Raw genomic sequence first — 24,722 nt, 5'->3', positions numbered from 1 at the left:
CCCAGGTTGAGTACAGCAGCACAGTCATGGCTCATTGCAGCCTCAATTTCTCAGGCTCGGGTAATCCTCCTACATCAGCCTGAGTAGCCAGGACTACAAGCACATGCCAGCACACCCAGCTAATTTTTTTTTTTTTTTTTTTTTTTTTTTTTGAGACGAGTCTCACTCTGTCACCCAGCCTGGAGGGCAGTGGCAAGATCTTGGCTCACTGCAACCTCCACCTCTAGGTTCAAGCACTTCTCATGTCTCAGCCTCCCAAGTAGCTGGGACTACAGGCACCTGCCACCATGGCTGGCTAATTTTTGTATTTTTAGTAGAAACAGAGTTCACCATGTTGGCCAGGCTGGTCTTGAACTCCTGACCTCAAGTGATCCTCCCACCTCAGCTTCCCAAAGGGCTGGGATTACAGGTATGAGTCACTGCACCTGGCTGAATCTGATCTTTTAGATATTGGCTTTTTTTTTTTTTTTTGAGACGGAGTTTCGCTCTTGTTACCCAGGCTGGAGTGCAATGGCGCGATCTCGGCTCACCGCAACCTCCGCCTCCTGGGTTCAGGTAATTCTCCTGCCTCAGCCTCCTGAGTAGCTGGGATTACAGGCACATGCCACCATGCCCAGCTAATGTTTTGTATTTTTAGTAGAGACAGGGTTTCACCATGTTGACCAGGATGGTCTCGATCTCTTGACCTCGTGATCCACCCTCCTCGGCTTCCCAAAGTGCTGGGATTACAGGCGTGAGCCACCACGCCCGGCCTAGATGTTGGCTTTTTAAGATGAAAAATCTGGCTGATCCAAAGGTAGCAAGTTACCTCAATGGACTGTTCTTAGTTACAGACGGACCTCCTTGTTCTATTCTTTCCCTCCTTCCTGCTACTGCACTTGACTAGTCTTTAAAAAGAAGTCTTTAACATGGACCGGGCATCGTGGCAGTATTACAGGCGCCCACCACCACACTCAGCTAATTTTTGTATTTTTACAAAATCTTTTAAAATGAAAGTTACCTGGCCATCGACTTTCATTTTAAAACTTCCTATAGTATTTTCTGCGTGTGCATGGATTGCCAAAGCTTCTTGAAAGCAGAGACTTTTTTAAATTAAAAGTTTTCTTCACATATCTTAATGATGTTGTCACAATGCTATGCACATAGTACAGTTAATCAGCAAATATTTGGAAGGTTGAATAAATAATTAAACTCTATTTCTCATGAAATCTTAAAAATAGTCATTGTTGGCTGGGCATGGTGGCTCATGCCTGTAATCCCAGCACTTTGGAAGGCCAAGGTGGGTGGATCATTTGAGGTCAGGAGTTCAAGACCAGCCTGGGCAACATGGTGAAATCCTATCTCTACAAAAAAAAAAAACCACAAAAATTAGCCGGGCAGTATTGGTGCTTGCCTGTAATCCCAGCTACTTGGGAGGCTGAGGCAGGAGAACTACTTGAACCCAGGTGGCAGAGGTTACAGTATGCTGAGATCACGCCGCTGTACTCCAGCCTGGGTGACAGAGCAAGACTGTCTCAAAAAAAATGATATAATAATAACCATTGTCTCTAATACAGAGTGATTCTCAGTAATGTATGAGAAATAGTGAACATTATAAGCTATTGCAATAGACTAAGCAAGAGTTATTATTGATGGCTTAAACTAAAGTGTGTCAATGGCTTCCAGCCAAAAGGCACCAGGAGCACACCTAGAGCTGAACACATTAGATCTATTACTCATTGCAGTGAGGGAGAATACACATCATGGGGAAATAATGAGCTACGAGTTGTCTCAGTAAGAGGGTGTTAGAAAGAACCAGTAATAGAATTTGGGCTTTAGTTAGTGTATAGAGTACCCTTGATATAACTAACTTTGGCTGAGTGTGGTGGCTCATGCCTGTAATCCCAGCACTTTGGGAGGTCAAGGTAGGTGGATCACTGGAAGTCAGGAATTTGAAACCAGCCTGGCCAATATGGTGAAACCCTGTCTCTACTAACAAATAATAATAATAATACAAAAATTAGCTGAGTATGGTGGTGCACGACTGTAATTCCAGCTACTCAGGAGGCTGAGGCAGGAGAATCGCTTGAATCCTGAAGGCAGATGTTGCAGTAAGCAGAGATCAAGCCATTGCACTCCAGCCCGTGTGACAGAGTAAGACTCCATCTCAAAAACGCAACAACAAAAAATACATAACTAACTCCATCTTATTAAAAAAGATGCTATTTTACATTTCATAGGGCACTTTGCCAGTAGAAATAACACGTTCCATTTAGTACATAAAAAAATAGACCTGCATACCACCAGATAAAATCACAAACAAACACGCTCTTCCACTGTCAGTTCTCACCAAATACTCTTGACTATAAAAAGATTAGGCCTTCAACAACTCAAAGCAGTCATCCAAACGGACATTTTCTTGCATTCACTCATGACAAAAACCTGGCATCTGCCACCAAAGGCTCTGACACCTTCATCTTCCTACATGACGAGCAAGCCACCCAGTCCAAACCTGTACACGACGAGCAAGCCACCCAGTCCAAACCTGGACTCCTTTGGTCGTCTTCACTCCCACTAAAGTAGTTCACTGACCCTTTCTCCTAGCTCTTTTTTTTTTTTTTTTTTTTTTTTTTTTTTGAGACAGTTTCGCTCTAGTTACCCAGGCCGGAGTGCAATGGCGCGATCTCGGCTCACCGCAACCTCCGCCTCCCGGGTTCAGGCAATTCTCCTGCCTCAGCCTCCTGAGTAGCTGGGATTACAGGCACGCACCACCACGCCCAGCTAATTTTTTGTATTTTTAGTAGAGATGGGGTTTCACCATGTGGACCAGGATGGTCTCGATCTCTCGACCTCGTGATCCACCCGCCTCGGCCTCCCAAAGTGCTGGGATTACAGGTGTGAGCCACCGCACCCGGCCCGTTTTTTTTTTTTTTTAATGTTAAATGTTACTTTGTGTTTTTTTTTAACGTTAAATGTTACTTTGTTTATTGTAAAATTCTTAACCTATAATATATGGTTGGCAATACTGACTGACTTACATGAGCCTGTTTGCCCGCGGCTCTGACCACCAAAGAAACAAAAAGTAATTAAAAAAATGGACTCCTGGCCAGGCACGGTGGCTCAAGCCTGTAATCCCAGCACTTTGGGAGGCCGAGGCGGGTGGATCACGAGGTCGAGAGATCGAGACCATCCTGGTCAACATGGTGAAACCCCGTCTCTACTAAAAAAAAAAAAAAAAAAAAAAAAAAAAAATACAAAAAACTAGCTGGGCTTGGTGGCGCGGGCCTGTAATCCCAGCTACTCAGGAGGCTGAGGCAGGAGAATTGCCTGAGCCCAGGAGGCGGAGGTTGCAGTGAGCCGAGATCGCGCCATTGCGCTCCAGCCTGGGTAACAAGAGCGAAACTCTGTCTTAAAAAAAAAAAAAAAAAAAAAAAAAAAAAAAAAAAAAAAAAATGGACTCCTTAAGAACTCCATGTAATTTGTAACTTTTGTAATTAAAATAACAACGACAAAAGCCTAACATGGTGAAAACACACAAACGTTCATAGACTTGACTATTTCTCACCTTACACCGCTCATGAGGGTCGGGTGGTTTGCAGGGAAGATCAAATAAAATGAAGACTTGCTCTTGATCAGATGTCAGGGAATCAGGTCAGTTCTGTAACTGATAATATCTATTCGCATACGAACAGATATTATCTCAGAGAAGGCAGATTAGAACAAGGATAAAGCTCTAGTTGGTAAAGAAGTAGCAGTCACTCTGCCTGACCTGTACCATTTCTGCTCCCCGTGCTCAGTCCTAACAGGGTAGTCTGGCAGGACACACAGCGATCTCCCTCTCAGTTTAGGAAGGCTGGCAAGAGAGGATAATTTAAGATTCAAAAAGAAAAAAGAAAATGTAACAGTCATTCATTTTTAGCCAAGAAAATGAGTGTTTGATATTTTGTGGGTGGCACAGTAACCTTGTTTAATTTTTGTCTATATTTAGAAAAACTTATGAAGAGACTTTGCTTTCTCTTGTTTTATCATAGTCTTGGAGTAACTTTTTCTGAGGTTGGGAGGCTGTTTATGTCCAATAGGAAAATAATTTGTCTTAGCTATGTGTATCAAGCCAGCTTTCAACTGCCAGGAGCTGCTTTGTTTTCATCTTTCTCAGGGGATAGTAGAAGAGATAGAGAAAAGTAAATTCAAGAGAGATTTAGAAAATCAAGTCTGTACGACTAGCTATGTGGGCAGAGAGGAGTTCAGGGGAGATTTCTAAGTTTCTGCCTTGCAAACAGAAAGGATGGCCATGCCATTCATTGAGACAGCACCAGCTTTCTATTATCATCTAATTTAATACTTACCAAAAATATTATTATTATTACTTTGAGACAGAGTCTCACTCTGTCATCCAGGCTGGCGTGCAGTGGTGTGATCATGGCTCACTGCAGCCTCTGCCTCCTGGGCTCAAGCAATCCTCCCACCTCAGCCCTCCTGAGTAGCTGAAACTACAAATGCACATCACCAAGCCCAGCTAATTTTTCTGCAGATGGGATTTCACTCTGTTGCTCAGGTTGGTCTCAAACTCCTGGGCTCAAGCAAACCACCCTCCCCCGCCTCCCAAAGTGCTGAGATTACAGGCACGAGCCATGTTCATGGCTCTCGAAGTGCTGAGGTACAGGCATGAGCCAAAGATAGGTGAAATGTTAATATTAACGACCCATTTTACCGAGGGGAAAGAAATTAAGGCTTCAGAGAGGGTAACTATATAACCCATTGTCACATGGAACCAGAACTCAAATTTAGGTTTGTTTGACTTCTAAGGCTTAGTGACAGGCCAGGCACAGTAGCTCACTCCTGTAATCCCAGCATTTTGAGAGGCTGAGGCAGACAGATCACTTGAGGCCAAGAGTTCAAGACCAACCTGGCCAACATCATGAAAACCCGTCTCTACTAAAAATACAAAAATTAGCCAGGTGTGGTGGCACATACCTGTAATCCCAGCTACTCAGGAGGCTGAGGCACAAGAATCACTTGAGCCCAGGAGGCGGACATTGCAGTGAGCTATATCACGCCACTGCACTCCAGCCTAGGTGAAGACTCGGTCTCAAAAAAAAAAAAAAAAGTCATACTGACTTTTAAAATTTTTATATAATTCTGCTATCTAGTTCCAGACTATTTTCATCACCCTCATAAAAAAAAAAAAAAAAAAAAAAAAGCCGGGCGCGGTGGCTCAAGCCTGTAATCCCAGCACTTTGGGTGGCTGAGGCGGGTGGATCATGAGGTCAAGAGATCAAGACCATCCTGGTCAACATGGTGAAACCCCGTCTCTACTAAAAATACAAAAAATTAGCTGGGCATGGTGGTGCGTGCCTGTAATCCCAGCTACTCAGGAGGCTGAGGCAGGAGAATTGCCTGAACCCAGGAGGCGGAGGTTGCGGTGAGCCGAGATCGCGCCATTGCACTCCAGCCTCGGTAACAAGAGCGAAACTCCCTCTCAAAAACAAACAAACAAAAACAAACAAACAAACAACAACAACAAAAAATCTCAATATTGATTCTTCCTAACCGTGGGCATGGAATGTTTTTCCGTCTGTTTGTGTCATTTCTTACTTAATTGAGCAGTGGTTTGTAGTTCTCCTTGAAGAGGTCCTTGACATTCTTTGTTAGTTCTGTTCCTAGGTATTTTCTTCTCTTTGTAGCCATTGTGAATGGGAGTTCACTCTTGATTTGGCTCTCTTTAAGTCTGTTATTGGTGTATAGGAATGCTTGCGATTTCTGCACGTTGATTTTGTATCCTGAGACTGCCGAAGTTGAGCCGGGAGTAGGGAGTTGGGGAGGGATAACATAGAGAGAAATGCCAGACATAGGTGAAAGGGATGGAGGCAGCAAACCACATTGCCATGTATGTACCTATGTTCTGCACATGTGTCCCAGAACCTAAAATGCAATAATATACATATATATATATATATAAATATATATAAACAATCTCATACCCATTAAGTAGACACTCCTCATTTCCCCTCCCTCCAGTCCATGACAACCACAAATCTTTCTGTCTCCATGGATTTTCCTATTTCGGACATTTCATATAAATGGAATCATGCAAGGAGTAACTTTTTGTGTCTAAATTATTTCACATAGCACAAAGTTTGCAAGGTTCATCCATGTTGTAGCAAGTATCAGCACTTCATTCATTTTTATGATTGAATAAAATTCCATTGTATGGATATACCACCTTTTGTTTATCTATTCGTTAGTTGATGGCGTGCCTACTTTTTGGCCATTATGAATATGCTTTTTTGAACATTCATGTACAAGTTTTTGTTTGGACAAACATATCTAATTCTCATAGATTTATACCCAGGAGTAGAATTGCTGGGTCGTATGGTACTTCTGTGTTTAACTCTAGAGGAACTGCCAACTGTTTTTCACAACTGCTGTATCATTTTATATTTTCACCAGCCAGTATATGAGGGTTCCAATTTCTACAGTACTCATAATTGGGTTTGTGTGTATGTTAGTTTGTTTATAGCCACCCCAGTGGGTATAAAGTAGTATCTCGTGGTTTTAGTTTACATGCCTCTAGTGACGAATGATATCAAGCATCTTTTCATGTGCTTATTGGCCATTTGTAAATATTTAGAGAAATGTCTACTTAAGTCTCTTAAGTGGCCATTGGGCCATTTTTAAATGAGGTTGTTTGCCTTTTGTTATTGAATTATAAGAGTTTTCTTCTCTTTCCTTTTTTTTTAAAGACAGAGTCTTGCTCTGTCACCTAGACTAGAGAGCAGTGGTGTGAACATGGCTCACTGTAGCCTCGGCTTGCTGGGCTCAAGAGATCCTCCTGCCTCTGCCTTCCATATATCTGGGGCCACAAGCTCACAGCACCCTGGCCAGCTAATTTTTTAAAATTTTTTGTAGGGATAGGTCTCACCATCTCAGGTTAGTCTTGAACTCCTTGGCTCAAGCAATGCCTCCTCTTCAGCCTCCCAAAGTGTTGGAATTACAGATGTTACCCACTGTATCCAACCTAAGAGATCTTGATATGTTCTGGATATTAGACTCTTGAGTAGAACTAAATACACAAACTGTTTTTCCCTCTGTTCTCATACCACAAAACCATCAACACAGAAGACTTCTGTAATCAACGCAAGCAATCTGTTCTGCAGCAGACATAAACTGGGTATTCTCCAGTTCAATTCAGATGCCATCTACGTGGACATAGTGGCAGATTTCACAGGTTGAGGGCTCAGTCCCACAGGATCATCCCCTCCCTCCCACCCGTCACAAGTCCAGGCCTCTGGAACTTCTGACCAGTCACTTCAAGTTGAGGTTCCCAGGACCTTTGATGGATTTGATTAATTCATTAGGACTGCCCACAGATCTCAGGGAAATATTTAATGTTTACTGGTTTATTACAAGGGATAAGGACACAAATAAACAGCCGGAGGAAGAGACACATAGGACAAAGTCTAGAAGGGCCCTGAGTACAGAAGCTTCTGTCCCCCAAGAGTTGTGGTATGCTACCCATCCCACCACACCGATGAGTTGGGATTTTTTTTGTTTTTGTATTTTTCTGTAGACATGGATGACCTCCGCCTCCTGGGTTCAGGCAATTCTCCTGCCTCAGCCTCCTGAGTAGCTGGGATCACAGGCACGCGCCACCATGCCCAGCTACTTTTTTGTATTTTTAGTAGAGACGGGGTTTCACCATGTTGACCAGGATGGTCTCGATCTCTTGACCTCGTGATCCACCCTCCTCGGCCTCCCAAAGTGCTGGGATTACAGGCGTGAGCCACCGCGCCCGGCTATAGCCAGTTTTTATATGGAAAGGATGGGGAATTAGAGTAATATTTTTAGGTTTTATGACTGGTTTGGGGGAAAGGAGGGGCTGGTTTCTATGACTGCCCTGTGAAAAAGAGATTCTAGTTTTTATGACTGGCCTGAGGGGAGAATGAGGGACCAGAGACAGGGGAGCAAGAGAAGGTCAGATAGACAGTTTTGCTTCTGAGGCCTAAAGTATCCAACCTTATAACAAATGACTGTAATGAGGGTGGAGGGGTTATAGACCAGGAACTATGGGAAAAAACATATATATATCACAACCTTATCAAATACATGATTTGCAAGTGTTTTCTCTCATTTCTGTGAGTTGTCTTTTCACTTTCTTACTTGTGTCCTTTGATACACAAACTTTTTTTTTTTTTTTTGAGACGGAGTTTCGCTCTTGTTACCCAGGCTGGAGTGCAATGGCGCGATCTCGGCTCACCGCAACCTCCGCCTCCTGGGTTCAGGCAATTCTCCTGCCTCAGCCTCCTGAGTAGCTGGGATTACAGGCACGCGCCACCATGCCCAGCTACTTTTTTGTATTTTTAGTAGAGACGGGGTTTCACCATGTTGACCAGGATGGTCTCGATCTCTTGACCTCGTGATTTACCCGCCTCAGCCTCCCAAAGTGCTGGGATTACAGGCTTGAGCCACCACACCCGGCCTGCACAAAAATTTTTAATTGTAATGAAGTTCAACTTTTTTTTTTTATTTGGTTGCTTGTGCTTTTGGTGTCATAATTAAGAAATTGTTGCCTAATCTAAAGTCATCAAAATTTTCACCTATGTTTCTTTCCAAGAGTTTATAATTTAGGCTCTAATATTTAGGTATTTGATACATTTTTGATTTGTTGTATATAGTGTGGAGTACAGACTCAAATTCATTCTTTTGCATGTGATAGCCAAGTAGCTCGGCACCATTTGTTGAGAAGACCATTTTTTCTCCATTGAATGGTCCTTACACCCTTGTGAGAAATTAGTTGACTACAGATGGGTTAACTTCTAGACCAGGTGTCCCCAAACTATGGCCTGTGGGCCGCATGCGGTCCCCTGAGGCCATTTATCCGGCCCCCCGCCGCACTTCAGGAAGGGGCACCTCTTTCATTGGTGGTCAGTGAGAGGAGCACAGTATGTGGTGGCCCTCCAACGGTCTGAGGGACAGTGAACTGGCCCCCTGTGTAAAAAGTTTGGGGACGCCTGTTCTAGACTCTCAAGCTTATTCCATCACACTGACTTTTTATTTTAACTTAATATTAATCACTTTTATATTATTATTATTATTACTATTATTATTTTGAGATGGAGTTTCGCTCTTGTTACCCAGGCTGGAGTGCAATGGCGCGATCTCTGCTCACCGCAACCTCCGCCTCCTGGGTTCAGGCAATTCTCCTGCCTCAGCCTCCCGGGTAGCTGGGACTATAGGTGTGCACCACCATGCCCAGCTAATTTTTTGTATTTTTAGTAGAGACGGGGTTTCACCATGTTGACCAGGATGGTCTTGATCTCTTGACCTCGTGATCCACCCGCCTCAGCCTCCCAAAGTGCTGGGATTACAGGCTTGAGTCACCGCGCCCGGCCTCACTTTTATATTGTTTTATTTGGTATTTTATCTTCAAAACTTCCAAAATTATTTATCATTTATTTAATTGATTGAAAGTAAGCCAGAAGCAAATTTGCTGCCATAAAAGTTTACTAAAAATCAAGAGAAACGGCTTCACAGCACCATTACCGCAACGTCACCATTACATACGTTATTATCAGAATCATTTCTAAAGTTATAAATTTATGAAGCTTGGGGAATGCATTTCAATATATCAGAAAAGGAAATCATGTTAATAAAAATATCATTAGACACAATATAATATATAAATGAACACATGAAGTAATAATTTTTAACATTTAACTCTTTTACAAACTTCTGTACAATAAGATTAAAATAAGACAATTGTGCATACAAGTTTCTCAATGGATCTGTTCATCTTTATTGCAAGGGTTGCTGGGTCATAACTGCACAGGAATGTGGTTGTTCTGAATATGTTCTCACTATCAAAGACAGTTTTAGGGACAACTAGGCACCAACAGAGACAAATAGGGACCCCCTATTGGCTCCTTACATTTCATTGAATAAAGCACAATTTCCTTGCAATTCTTTCCCATTCTTCTTTCTCAAATATTATTCTCTTTCTCTCTCAATCTCTCTCTCTCCCTCTCTCTCTCTCTCTCTCTTTTGAGATGGAGTCTTACTCTTGTCGCCCAGGCTGGAGTGCTATGGCATAATCTTGGCTCACTGCAACCTCCGCTGCCCGGACTCAAGCTATTCTCCTGCCTCAGCCCCCTGAGTAGATGGGATTACAAGCGCCGCCACCACGTCTGGCTAATTTTTGTCTTTTTGGTAGAGACGGGGTCTCACCATGTTGGTCACGCTGGTCTCGAACTCCTGACCTTGTGATCCACCCGCCTCGGCCTCCCAAAGTGCTGGGATTACAGGCGTGAGCCACCACGCCCAGCCCTTTCTGTCTTTTTCTTAAGAGGCAGGGTCTTGCTATGTTGTCCAGGCTGCTCTAAGCCATCCTCCCTTCTCAGCCTCCCAAGCAGCTGGAACTATAAGTGTGTGCGACGGATCCCAGCTTTATCATTTTGTTTTGTCACAATTCTCTCATATAGTTAACATATCTTTGGAAGAAGCATCACACACATACAGAAAGTAGCCAACCTTGACCTGATTGGCATTTCTGAGATTAAAAGACCCATGAGAGACAATAGATTTTTCTCTTCCCAACATTCAAGCAACTCCCTTCTAATTGTTTGCTAATTATGATATGTGAAGTTTGTGGGCCTTTCTAAATTAGGGACGTCCTTAAAAGAGTCTGTGTTTCCAGAAGATTTGCTACTTGAGATATCAACCCATTATTAGGATGTCTTCTTTACAGTCGTCCTGTCCATTTTAAGATCCTTTACTAAAATAGCTTGAAGGTGACCATGCATGGTCTATACCTCCATCCCCACCCAAAACAATCTTCTTTTGTACAAACATGAAAACATGCCTCAGCTGATTAAAACGTACAGCACATGCTTAGATATTAATGCTTTGGAGAGATGGTTTGGGGTCACAATCATACAGACACTCTCATTAGGAGGTTCTACAGATCATGGCCTGATGGAAGAGCTCGTGTTACTGGAAAGCAAATGTCAAGGGAAAAGAGTAGAAAAATCGATCACTAGCACCATTGTCGACTCAAATGATTCAAGTAATAAAGGATGTTGATATAAACACATTTGATCCTCTCACCATGCTTTTTAGGATCTACCTTCTGCTCTCCTTTTGTCTGAAAGTCATAGAAAAACACTGACACTCTGGACGCTCCCAGGCCCTGCAGTTCCGTTATTCCCAGTAGGGGACAATGTTGCATTTAAAACTGCACCAGTTGCTGCATGTCCCTGGCTGGGCCTGTGTTCCTTCTCTATTTTCAAGACATAGATCTTTTACAAAAGTCATATATAAATATTTTTTTCTCTAAACTCTAAGAAAGCGAGAGTTGAAGAAGAAAAAGACTCGAAGGATCGTTTTTTATCCACTGTCTTCAGCAGAGATACTTCATCGTGTGTGACATTCCTGGAAGTTGCCATCAAAGTCCCAAAGTTCGAAATGCGTCTCGTAAGTCATCCACCTCATACAGGGGCTGTAGAGAAAGAGAGAGGCAAACTGAGTCAATGGGTTCAAAACTCGATCGGGGATTGGCGGGGCCTGCGAGGCTTCTAAACGGAGTGAATGACTTTGTAACATTTTGGAAGAAAGTAAATCGGGAAAGAGGTTTTTTTTTTTTTTTGTTGTTGTTGTTGTTGTTGTTGTTTAAATAAATAAATAAATAAATACATTTTTAAAAAGGGAGATAAAAGAACAAAAGAATTCTGACCGGGAAGGAAACACAACCCGGAGGAGAGACAGAAATTTAAAAATGTGAAACAACAAAAGAAAGAAAAGGGACAGAAAGGAAGCTTAGCAGAGGGCTCTGAAGGGTGAAACGGGGGAGGGAAAACTGATGTGGTGGAGAAATACAGTTTTCTTTCTTTCTTTCTTTTTTTAAACGGAGTTTCGCTCGATCTCGGCTCACTGCAGCCTCCACCTCCTGGGTTCAGGTAATTCTCCTGCCCCAGCCTCCCGAGTAGCTGGGACTACAGGTGCCTGCCACTGTGCCCAGCTAATTTTTTTTTTTTTTTTTTTTTTCCGGTAGAGACGGGGTTTCACCTTGTTGACCAAGATAGTCTCGATCTCTTGACCTCGTGATCCACCCGCTTTGGACTCCCAAAGTGCTGGGATTACAGGCTTGAGCCACCACGCCCGGCCAGAAATAAAGTTTTCATTAGATGAAAACAGAATGATTAAACAATAAGAAAATATGAGACATATATGAAGCTCCAAAACAAGACTATACAGAAATAAAGAACATTTAAAAAGCAAAGAAGCCCCTTACCAAAAGGATGCGCCGAAGCTGTCTGGAGAGACGAACTGAATTTTCATGCAGCCCTTCCCAGGCTTTGAAAGTTCTTTCACCATTTTCTACAAAAGTATTCCAGCAGTAAAAATAATCTTAAAAAAAAAAAAATGGTGAGGATATGAGGGTGGAAGGTATTTCAGGTTCCAAATCCAGGGAAAAGAAAGCAAGGCCTGACCCCATTTTCTCATTTCCTCAGGACCTTGTCTCCGAGCCATTCACTTATTTATTTATTTATTTATTTATTTATTTATTTATTTATTTTACTTTGGGCATTCTTCTCTCCTTTTTTTTTTTTTTTTTTTTTTTTGAGACGGAGTTTCGCTCTTGTTACCCAGGCTGGAGCGCAATGGCGCGATCTCGGCTCACCGCAACCTCGGCCTCCTGGGTTCAGGCAATTCTCCTGCCTCAACCTCCTGAGTAGCTGGGATTACAGGCACGCGCCACCACGCTCAGTTAGTTTTTTTTTGTATTTTTAGTAGAGACGGGGTTTCACCATGTTGACCAGGATGGTCTCGATCTGTCGACCTCGTGATCCACCTGCCTCGGCCTCCCAAAGTGTTGGGATTACAGGCTTGAGCCACCGCGCCCGGCCTGTATTTTTTTTTTTTGAGACAGAGTTTCGCTCTTGTTACCCAGGCTGGAGTGCAATGGCGCTATCTCGGCTCACCGCAACCTCCGCCTCCTGGGTTCAGGCAATTCTCCTGCCTCAGCCTCCTGAGTAGCTGGGATTACAGGCACGTGCCACCATGCCCAGCTAATTTTTTGTATTTTTAGTAGAGACGGGGTTTCACCATGTTGACCAGGATGGTCTCGATCTCTTGACCTCGTGATCCACCCGCCTCGGCCTCCCAAAGTGCTGGGATTACAGGCGTGAGCCACCGCGCCCGGCCTTTTTCTCTACTTCTTATCTTTAATTTCGGCTCCAAAAGTGAACCCGAGTCCCCGCCCACGTGTTCCCCTGCACTCCCCACGGACTGATTCATTCACCCCACCCGCGGGCCGCGGCACTGCGCCTGCGCGGAAGGCCCCCCGCACCTTTGAAGGTCATGACGGCGATCTGCACCCCAGCGCGGTGCAGCCGCCGCAGCCCCTCGGGCTCCGCTTTGCGGTCCTCGCAGAAGTAGAGGCGAGCAGTGAAGATCCTCAGACTGAGGTTGGGGTTCCCCCGCAGAAAGTCGGCCACGTGTCGGGCACAGTCGTAGCAGGGGCTCCAGGAGGTGAACCAGGTGACGCGGTAGCAGCGGCCGGGGTCCAGGTCCCAGTCCGAGATGTAGCGCAGGAAGAGCAGTTCCACGTGGCAGCCGTTCTGGGAAGACAGAGAGGACCCCGCGGAAGTTCACGGACTTGGACTGCGGTTCTGGGGGCCTTACTCATGCTCTCCTACAGTGATCTTTAGGGGTGCTTGCAACTGTCGTCCTTGTGTTACACAGGGAAGCCGCTTGCTCCCAAGAACGCAGCACCACGTGGAGCTGAACCCTCGGCGGCGCTAGGCCCGCGGCTGGAGGAAGGCTGTGTGTTTTGGTGTAATGAGGCAGGTGAAGGGCGCTGAGCTGGCAGCGGCGTGACCCCACCTCCGTGAAGACTGGTGTCTATGAAGTAGCTTTTTGCGCCTTTTGAGAAGAAAAATGACCGGAAGTACCCGTGGATGTAACGTTGTGGAAATACACCGGGACCACTAGGTGGAGGTAGGACAGCTTATGAGGACCAGTTGGGAGGATCTGAAAACAGGAAGTCGACTTGGGTAAAGCAGACAGATTGGGTGTTGTAAGAGAAGTCATGGGCACTGCCAGGAGAAGGAAATGAAAGCGCTTGGTAAAATCAGCGCCTTCTGAAATAGAATGTGTCATGTCATCAAATAGGAAGGAGACTGGGATATACTCATACAAATGCAGGCAAAGAAAATTGCATGGTAATGTGACTATCAAACAGTGAGCCAGATGATGACCTTCCACCCCATGGATGCTTCACTGAGATTTCACCAAGACTAGAGGACACACCATGTTGGGAGAGAGGAGATACCCATGGCAGAGGTTTATGTAAACCCATCTGGATTTTCGTGAAGAAGTCTCTTGGAAATGTAATTATCTCGGGTAGCTGAAAGATCAATTTAATTAATCAATCAGCAGAGGCTTCTCTGACTTTTCTGGGGATCACCATGTTGAATATTCACTGGCCTACGATTCATGAGAGTAGGAGGGAAATCATTTGGAAAACAGAATTCAGTCACTGTTAATTATTTCCCAAATTATTCTTCCTTAATTTTCAAAAATGCTTAGGAGACAATTTGTTTTTCACATTTAAAATGTTTGCCTGAAGGCCGGGCGCGGTGGCTCAAGCCTGTAATCCCAGCACTTTGGGAGGCCGAGGCGGGTGGATCTCGAGGTCAAGAGATTGAGACCATCCTGGTCAACATGGTGAAACCCCGTCTCTACTAAAAAAATACAAAAAATGCCGGGCGCGGTGGCTCAAGCCTGTAATCCCAGCACTTTGGGAGGCCGAGGCGGGTGGATCACGAGGTCGAGAGATCGAGACCATCCTGGTCAACATGGTGAAACCCCGTCTCTACTAAAAGTGCAAAAAATTAGCTGGGCATGGTGGCACGTGCCTGTAATCCCAGCTACTCAGGAGGCTGAGGCAGGAGAATTGCCTGAGCCCAGGAGGCGGAGGTTGCGGTGAGCCGAGATCGCGCCATTGCACTCCAGCCTGGGTAACAAGGGCGAAACTCCGTCTCAAAAAAAAAAAAAAAAAAAAATACAAAAAATTAGCTGGGCATGGTGGCACGTGCCTGTAGTCCCAGCTACTCGGGAGGCTGAGGCAGGAGAATTGCCTGGACCCAGGTGGCTGAGGTTGCGGTGAGCCGAGATCGCGCCATTGCACTCCAGCCTGGGTAACAAGAGCGAAACTCTGTCTCAAAAAAAAAAAAAAAAAAAAAAGTTTGCTTGAACAAGCTGATAATACCGTCCCAAATCAAAATGCTTTCAGCCTGATTAATCTCAAAGGCCGAGGAGAGGGCAGCGGGTGGCAAGCTTGGGAGCAGTTGTTCCTGGTATTGAAGGAAGGGGTGGCATTAGGGTGCCCAGCATTACTGCGGAGGAATTAAATCACATATTTTGGGCCATGTCTAAAATGGGTGCATGGACATGGAAAAAGAAAGAAAAAAGGGATTTGAGAAATGTAATAGAGACACAAGTGAAAAAAGGATGGAAGGAATACCATCAACAGGCGCCTCTAAAAGCACTCACAGTTGACCATTAAACGGCTTGCAAAGCCGTATTTAACTGATACCTTATTGCGAAGGTGACCAAAGTCCAGTGAAAAGGAAGTGGCGCTGTCCCGCCTCTTCACTACGTAGCACAGGTAGGTCTCATGCCGACCCTTAGCCCAGCGGACATTTTTGAAATGGTAAAGGAACTTCTTATGGTTCATCAAGAGGCTGTGGGTGAGAGTTGGGAGAGGAAATGCAAGAGAATAGTTCCTTATCTGGTCACTCTGTATTTTCCTTCAACTTTTTAAAGAAATCGTCTCTTGGGCTAAACCAGAGAAGATTCTCTGGATTCCTCTGCTGAATGCCTAAGTCATACCCAGACTCACTGAGCGATCCATCATAAACTCCTTTTCCTGCTTATATTTAAGGCCAATTGAGAGATACTCAACAAGGACCCCAAACCCTCACCCACAAGACGGTTACCTCCTGCCACTGTCTTCTAGAGGCTGATGACTTGGAATTACCATTAAATTTGTTCTTCAACAAGAAAACAAAACAAAAAATAAAATAAACTTCTTCCTCAGTCCCGTAACTATATTTTCAGATTTTTCCCTCCAGCCTCTACCTAAGTGTCCAACTTGTACCTCAAACTCAAAATGATCAAAACAATATTCCTCAACTGCCCCCTGTCCTAATCTGCCTCCCCTCCTGATTTTACAACCTCAGGTAAGCAGGCTAGCAGCTTGGAACCATCCTTGATTCATTTCTTCTTTCTCAGTCCTCCTAGTTAATTAATTATCTAAATGTGCTAATTCAAACCCCCAAATATTTCTTGAATTGATATCTTCTCTGTTTGCTCTGTTCTCTGCTTTGGTCCAAGCCCTCATCTTCTTCCGCCTTATCTGTTGTGCTGGCCTCTTAACTGGTCTCCCTGCTTCCAGTCCCTCCAAAATAACATTCTCCACACTGTCACCACCATGATCTCACAAAAACCCAGGTGCACCATGACATCCCCATGCTGAAGACCCCTGATGGTTCTCTTCTGCCTGCAGAATAAACTACAAACTCTTTAATGTGGTGTTTAGGCCACTTTTTTACAATTGGATCTCAACCTAAATTTCTCTTTTTTTTTTTCTTTCTTTTTTTTGAGACAAGAGTTTCGCTCTTGTTACCCAGGCTGGAGTGCAATGGCGTGATCTCGGCTCACCACAACCTCTGCCTCCTGGGTTCAGGCAATTCTCCTGCCTCAGCCTCCTGAGTAGCTGGGATTACAGGCATGTGCCACCATGCCCAGCTAATTTTTTTTTTTTTTTTTGTATTTTTTGTAGAGATGGGGTTTCACCATGTTGACCAGGATGGTCTCGACCTCTTGACCTCGTGATCCACCCGCCTCGGCCTCCCAAAGTGCTGGAATTACAGGCTTGAGCCACCGCGCCCGGCCTCTTCTTTTTTTTTTTTTTTTGAAATAGGTTCTCACTTTGTTGCCCAGGCTGAAGTACAGTGGCATGATCTTGGCTTACCGTGGCCTCAACCTCCCAGGCTCAGGGGATTCTCCCCCATCAGCCTCCTGAGTAGCTGGGATTACAGGCACCCACCACTATGCCCAGGTAATGTTCGTATTTTTAATAGAGATTGGGTTTCACCATTTTGGCCAGGCTAGTCTCAAACTCCTCATCTCAAGTGATCTGCCCACCTCAACCTCCCAAAGTGCTGGGGTTACAGGTATGAGCCACTGCACCTGGCCTATTTTTTAATGTATAAGAGCAATACCCAGCCAGGTATTGCTCTTATACATGGTGAGACCCCATCTCTACTCAAAATACAAACATTAGCCGGGTGTGGTGGTGGGCGCCTGTAATCCCATCTACTCGAGAGGCTGAGGCAGGAGAATCACTTGAACCCAGGAAGTGGAGGTTGCAGTGAGCCTCGGTCATGCCATTGCACTCCAGCCTGGGCCACAGACCAAAACTCTATCTCAAAAAAAAAAAAAAAAAAAAAAAAAGAAGAAGATTTGATTGCTGTCAAACTTGAATACCATGGAAAAACAGAAGAGCTCTAAATTTAAAAATATTAAAGATGTTTTTAATCTAGAATAGCAGTGTCTAATAATCGTAATAGTGTCTAATGACAATGGCTGTTAAGATTCTTGGGTTTATTCCTCTTGTCTTTCTCTATGGTACATATTTACATGATTTGGATTATACGGATTGCATGTGTGATTTTGCACTCTGCTGCTTTTTTTTTTTTTTTTTTTTTTGAGATGGAGTTTCACTCTTGTTACCCAGGCTGGAGTGCAATGGCGCGATCTCGGCTCACCGCAACCTCCGCCTCCTGGGTTCAGGCAATTCTCCTGCCTCAGCCTCCCGAGTAGCTGGGATTACAGGCACGCGCCACCATGCCCAGCTAATGTTTTGTATTTTTAGTAGAGATGGGGTTTCACCACGTTGACCAGGATGGTCTCAATCTCTCGACCTCGTGATCCACCCTCCTCGGCCTCCCAAAGTGCTGGGATTACAGGCTTGAGCCACCACGCCCGGCCTCTGCTGCTTTTTTAACTAAGCAACATAATCTAAATATCTTGCTAGGTGGTTCCTGCATAGTGACTGATTTCTCCTCCTCTGTTTCCTGGCTCCTAGCAGAGTGTCTTGCATATCAGAAGCACTAACTTGAATAGTATTTATGGAAATACTCTGGTAACCCAAGCTTCTTGAAAGAAATCAAGAGTCCCCAGTGTAGCTGCAGACAGCAACACAAGCTGTACGGCGTGGTTGATATGAAAGCACAAATGGTCCCTGGTTTTTGTCCCTAGACTTTTCCAGAAATGCGTTTATCCCATTTGTGGAGCTAGTGCTGCCACCTAATGGCATTGGGCAGAAGTGCAGAGAATTTGCCAGTCAAGGGATCAGGAATTTGAATAACGTTTGCTAGCAAGAGAATTGAAACTTTTCTTACTCATTATTTTTTCTTACATTGCGGTATAATTTGCATACAGTAAACTTCACCCATTTAATATGAACAATTCTACGAATATTGTTGGGTATAAACACCCCAAATTGCTACCACAGTCAGAATACAGAACCTGAATCACCACCCTTACCCCACCAGAGTTTATTCCTCCCCTCCCAACAAGGCAACCACTGATTTGCTCTCTCTTTTCTCTTTTTTTTTCTTGTGGAGAATGGGGTTTCACTGTGTTGCCCAGGCTGGTCTTGAACTCCTGAGTTCAAGAAATCCTCCCACCTTGGCCTCTCCAGGTGGTGGGATTAAGTATGAGCCACTCTGCCTGCCCTGACTTGCTTTCTGTAAGTTACTTTCATTTTCTAGAGTTTTGAATAGCGTACATTTATCTCCTCCTTCATGTCTGACTTCTTTCATTTAGCATAATGACTTTGGGATTCATCCCAAAGCAGCTCGTTCCTTTGTACTGAGGGGTGGTATTCTATTGCATGGATGTAGCATATTTTGTTTATTCATTCACCTATTGATGGACATTTGGATGGTTTCTACTTTAGGGCTTTCGTGGATAAAGGTACTATGAACTTTCATGTACCAGTCTTTGTGTGGCTATGCATTGAGAATTGATGATTTTAATAATGTAATACAGGTAATAGACCCTAACTTTAAAAGTTAACTACCGAAATATCAACCGAATTAAGTTGATCATCTAGGACAGCAGCTCATTGTAGCTGTCTCAATTAATTTTTTTGGTTTTTCTTATTATTCCTTTGAGGCAAGATCTTGCTCAGTCACCAGGCTGGAGTGCAGTGGCACAAGTGTGACTCACTGCAGCCTTGACCTCCTGGGCTCCAACAGTTCCCCTGCCTCGGCTCCCTGGTAGCTGGGACCACAGGCACGTGCCACCACACCTGGCTAATTCTTGAATTTTTTTGTAAAAACAGGGTTTTGCCATGTTGCTCAGGCTGGTCTTGAACTCCTGGGCTCAAGCGATCCACCCACCTCGGCCTCCCAAAGTGCTGGGATTACAAGCATGAGCCACCACACCAGGCCATCTGTTTCAATTTAAATATCTCATCATACATGAAGCTTATTGGAAAGCACTTTAAACCTTAGGCAGCAAACTAGATTTATTACCAGTCTACACATTATGGAAGGTAAAAATTAGCTATATTATTTTAAAATTAAAAATGCATATTTGGCTGGAATCCAAAATGGATACTAAGGCAAATGCAAGGCCTCACGACTGTAATCCCAACACTTTGGGAGGCCGAGGCAGGAGGATTTCTTGAGCCTGGGAGTTCAAGACTGCAGACAAGCTGTGATCGCACCACTGCACTCCAGCCTGGGCAGCAGGGTGAGATTGTCTCTAAAAAAATTAAAAACATAAAACACAAAACGAATACTAACAAAGATCCAATAATAATTAGCTTTATTTTAAAACGATAATTTTTATGTTAATTACCAGAGAACCAACCACCATTACTATTACTATATTAGCATATAATAACCCTTTGTGTATATATAAGCTCAACACGTAATAGGTGCCTAATAAGTACAGAGGAAAAAGAAAATAAATTCACTCTTTGAGGCCCAATGTTAAACAGATTAAGCATCATCTCTTACCAATAAATCCCTTTTATATTTAACCCACCCTCCTGGGTTGGTTATAGATGAGAAAGGCAGAGGAAACTACATCTTTTTACCTGCACCTTGGGTGGTGTGTGTGTGTGTGTGTGTGTGTGTGTGTGTGTGTAGAGAGAGAGAGGGAACCTGTTACCATAAGGAAGGAAAAGTGTCCTGGAAGTATAGATAAGAAGCATATGGCATAGATAAAGGACTTCAGTGGACTTTTGGGTCCTACTCTACATGAAAATACAATAGGCCTGCCCTGTTTCTGCACATGGTACCTGTCAGAGTGAAATGAATCGCATGATCCTAACCTGCTAGTTAACTTCGTCGATCCATTACTTCCCTTCTCTGGTTAGAGGCCTGTTTCCAGCTCCCTGTTCTCACGGTTTCTCTCCTGGGTAGGAAGGACTTGCCGAGGGAGTGTTTGAGACCTTCCGGCTGACAGCTGTTCTGCACAGCTGCGCTCCCTGAGGCAGAACCTCGCTGCAGCCCCAGCCGGGTAAATCAGAAACAACCGGGTTAAAAATAATCCTGACGAAGTGGTTTTGCCATCACTAATGAGCTCTACGGATAGTCTCCTCCTGAATGATGACATTCTTTCCTTTTGTCCTGTTGAATTTCATCTTTTCTCCTCTTCTGTCTTTCTCTGAATTTCAACTGCTGGTTTTAACTTTGCTTTGCATTTTACTTCGATAAAACAAGTATTTCCAATGGACCCTTCACCAGGACCTATACCTCAGACTTGTTTTCAAAATCTCACTGTAAACTGAGGAGACATTTGACATTGTTTGCCCTCAAGAAAATTTTCTGAAGAACATTAAATCCTCCATTAAAAATCTTTATTCTGGCCAGGCACAGTGGCTCACACCTATATTCCCAGCACTTTGGAAGACTGAGGCAGGCGGACCACAAGGTCAGGAGTTTGAGACCAGCCTGGCCAGCATGGTAAAATGCTGTTTCTACTAAAAATACAAAAAATTAGCCGGGCATGGTGGCGTGCACCTGTGATCCCAGCTACTTGGAAGGCTGAGGCAGGAGAATTGCTTGAACCCTGCAGGCAGAGGTTGCAGTGAGCTGAGATTGCACCCCTGCACTTCAGCCTGGGTGACAGAGGGAGACTCCATCTCAGAACAAAAAAATATATATTCATTCTTTACACTAGGTGTGATGGCTTAAGCCTGTAATTCCAGCACATTAGGAGGCCCAGCAGGGAGGATTGCTTGAAGCCAGGAGTTAGAGACCAGCCTGGGCAAGAGAGTGAGACCCTGTCTTTACAAGAAAAAATATTTTTTAAAAGATCTTTATTCTGTAAGAAAAATCAAAAGATAAAAGAAAAAAAAAATCTTTATTCTGTAATGTAAGTTCTTTATAAAGGAATTAAATGGAGGTAAAGTATATGGATTAGGTATTATTCTCATACATTCATAGTAATCATAAATGTGGGAACAGAATAAATTCTATGACAACAGGTTATCAAAAGCTGCACATAAAGACTTTGTGAGGACCTTAACCAAAGTCACACTTCAGAGGTAAGTTAAGCTCTGTCTGAACAAATGGAAAGGTTAGTTAATAGTCAAAGGGCCATTAGCTGCCTAACAATTGGGTCTTCAACATGAAATAACTTGCTTGAATGCATTTTTCTCCTTATAATGGACACAATCATAGTGACTTTCAAGCAATTAATTTAGAATGTTTGGCATTTCTAAAAAGCACAAATTTTGATGCTATAGCTAAATTATTTTTAACATCTCCCTAGGAAAGTGTGTCTTCAAGTTGTTTTATTGTTGAATATTTACAAAATTATTATGAAAACTCCCACTACTGTTTTTAGTACAGGAGTGCTGTTACGTTTTCGTGATTTGAGTCTCCAAAGATTCGCTATGTTAATATTATTACCATAAATTAGTTTCAACCATGGTGCAAATCTCAGGACAGATCAGCACATTGTACACACGATTTCTTTTGCAAAATGAAAAAGTAATCGAGAGAAGTCGGAAACAGAAAGAATTGGGCTGACAGCATTTAAGATCTGAATAGAAGAAAAGGAGACAGATCAAAAAAAAAAAAAAATACGCGTATTGACCAAGCTGATCTTACAAGGCAGACAGTTCTATGAGAGAAAGGGATAGCTACCAGTCTCGTTACTCAGATTTGCTCTGAAAGGAAAGCCCGTGCAACCACTGCCTCTTTACCTGTCCATAGCGGTGTGCAGGCTGTCCTCGTTGGCCCCCTGAAAGTGTCAGACCAGAGAAATCTTGCCTCAATGAATGATGCCTCTCTGCCTCTGCCTGACAGTGCACTGGCCCTTCACATTCAAATTTGAGCCTGCTTCTTGGGCTCCTCCCCTGACAGCATCACCCCCACCAGGTACCCCAACGGCCTTGCTCCTGATTTGGATCCAGTGAAGATGGGTGGGGCCGTCATAGGCAGAGTCACATGGGTTAAATGATTGAGGGCAGCTCTGCTTGTTTAAGTTCCTCTAGGGCTCCTGCTCTGAAAGCCCAGTCCATGCTCCATAGCTAGCAAAGATCAGGAGGCAGTAACAGTAGACACTTAAATTAGAATCATGATAACACAAAATATCTTTAAAAGCACAGTGAGAATGGTAATATTTATGTAAATGGCATTAAAGATCATTTAACTAGCTTCTTGTGGTGTTCTAACAAGAGCGCTTTAAAAGCCTCTATTCCCGCATATTCCCACAATATCTCTGAATCTCAGTAGAGACAGGCACTGACCGTTCTTACTTTGCAGTTAAGCAAAGGAACTACTGTTACGTAGAATTTAGAACACAGAAATTTTGCCTCCTAAACCATGGATTTTTCTCTTTCTGATTGCTTTACAAGAATTGCTTGAAGACTAGATATTTACACCAGAGAGTGATTTTTGCATGAGCCATCTTTTTTAGAAAAAAAAATCCTTAATTTGGAGTCAGAATCAGCAGTGGTCCTCCAAAAGACAAAAATGCTTATTTCACCAGACAGAATCACTGTCTAATTGACTGCACTGAATTTGGAAAACAGGCTAAGATCCTCAAATAAAAGACTTTAATTTTGTGCTCTTATAGAACTTGGTCTACTAAATATTGTATTTCTCTCTCCTACTGTAGACCATATGCATTCTATTTATTCACTCAGTAGACACTTCATGCCTGCTGCATAATGGAAACTATGCTGAGCGCTAGGGATGCAATGGTGAGCAATGCAGCTAGGGTCCCTGTTCTCTTCCTGCCCCAAGGTTTCGATAGCATCTATATCCTGATAATTCCCAAATCAATAACCCTAGCCTGGGCCATCTATTTGTCTGTTCTCACACTGCTAATAAAGACCTGCCTGAGCCAGGGTAATTTATAAAGGAAAGAGGTTTCATTGACTCATAGTTCCACACGGCTGGGGAGGCCTCACAATCGTGGTGGAAAGGCAAGGGACATCTTACATGGTGGCAGGCAAGAGAGACTCGTGCAGGGGAATTCTCCTCTATAAAACCATCAGATTGTATGAGATTTTGTTCATGAGAACAGCATGGGAGAGACCCACTCCCATGATTCAACTCCCTTCCACTGGGTCCCTCCCGTGACGTGGGAATTGTGGGAGCTACAATTCAAGATGCGATTTGGGTGGGGATACAGTCAAACGTATCAGACCTCTTCCTTAAACTCATGACAAGTGTGTCCAGCTTCCCTCTCCAAATCTGCATTTGGATGTCTGAGCATCTCAAACATGTCTAAAACAGAGAGCCTGTTCTCTGCCTTCCCTGCCCCTCTTGCCATCTTCCCCATCTCAATAAACGGCAGTATTCTTGTTTTTTTTTTTTTTTTTTTTTTTTTTGAGACGGAGTTTCGCTCTTGTTACCCAGGCTGGAGTGCAATGGCGCGATCTCAGCTCACCGCAACCTCCGCCTCCTGGGTTCAGGCAGTTCTCCTGCCTCAGCCTCCTGAGTAGCTGGGATTACAGGCACATGCCACCATGCCCAGCTAATTTTTTGTACTTTTAGTAGAGACGGGGTTTCACCATGTTGACCAGGATGGTCTTGATCTCTCGACCTCGTGATCCACCCGCCTCGGCCTCCCAAAGTGCTGGGATTACAGGCTTGAGCCACCGCGCCCGGCAACAGCAGTATTCTTTTAATTGCTTGGCAAAACCTGGGCAGAGTGTCTCTCAACTCCTCTCTTTTTAAATTCCATGCACACTCCATTAACAAATCCTTTTGTCTCTGCTTCCAGAATAAATCCACAAACTGACCAGTCCTCACCACCTCCAGGTCAAGCAACCTGGGTTATTGCATTTTGCCTCCCAGCTGGTCTTCCTGCCTTCCCTGTCTTCGATTACAGTCTGTTCTCCACACCGCAACTAGAGTATTCATTCTGGAACATTTAAGGTCACATCACTCCCCTGTCATAACCCTCCACGGCTTCCCATTCTCTCAGTGTAGGCCAGCAGCCCGAGACGGCCCACAAGCCCTGCCTACATCGGCCCTGCTTCAATCCCAGGCTGCACCGCCCTCCATTCTGTCCCTTGCCCATGGAAAGAGCACACACTCCTGCCTCTGCCCTTGAGGGTCCTCCGCTGAAATGTTCCTTTTCTGTGTATGGTTGTGGCTCACACCGTCATGTATTTTATGTCTTATTCAAACACTATGTAG

The 24,722-nt window shown here is 44.0% G+C and overlaps 1 protein-coding gene and 1 non-coding gene across 2 annotated transcripts; one reads left to right on the top strand and one right to left on the bottom strand.

Annotated features, from left to right (window-relative positions):
- The first annotated feature begins 3,739 nt into the window (after nucleotides 1-3,739).
- Nucleotides 3,740-3,850, top strand: LOC120362960 (small Cajal body-specific RNA 11). Its single transcript, XR_005578731.1, has one exon.
- Nucleotides 3,851-9,477: 5,627 nt separating this feature from the next.
- Nucleotides 9,478-22,364, bottom strand: AICDA (activation induced cytidine deaminase). The gene is made up of 5 exons (XM_039472100.2): nucleotides 22,274-22,364; nucleotides 15,575-15,722; nucleotides 13,325-13,595; nucleotides 12,266-12,381; nucleotides 9,478-11,473 (listed from the first exon to the last, which is right to left on the bottom strand). The coding sequence occupies exons 1-5, from the start codon at nucleotides 22,279-22,281 to the stop codon at nucleotides 11,420-11,422; spliced, it is 597 nt and encodes a 198-aa protein (XP_039328034.1). The 5' UTR covers nucleotides 22,282-22,364; the 3' UTR covers nucleotides 9,478-11,419.
- Nucleotides 22,365-24,722: the final 2,358 nt, after the last annotated feature.

This window comes from Saimiri boliviensis, chromosome 7 (assembly GCF_048565385.1).
Source record: "Saimiri boliviensis isolate mSaiBol1 chromosome 7, mSaiBol1.pri, whole genome shotgun sequence".
Taxonomy (NCBI): Eukaryota; Metazoa; Chordata; class Mammalia; order Primates; family Cebidae; genus Saimiri; species Saimiri boliviensis.
This window is presented reverse-complemented; position numbering and strand designations above follow the sequence as displayed.

What these genes read in the sequence shown, in the direction of transcription:
- AICDA (XM_039472100.2), bottom strand. An exon ending in CGCCGTCATGACCTTCAAAG is followed by an intron (nt 12,382 to 13,324) that starts GTGCGGGGGGCC and finishes TTTTTTTTTAAG; the next exon opens with ATTATTTTTACTGCTGGAAT. An exon ending in AGCTTCGGCGCATCCTTTTG is followed by an intron (nt 11,474 to 12,265) that starts GTAAGGGGCTTC and finishes CTTTCTCTACAG; the next exon opens with CCCCTGTATGAGGTGGATGA.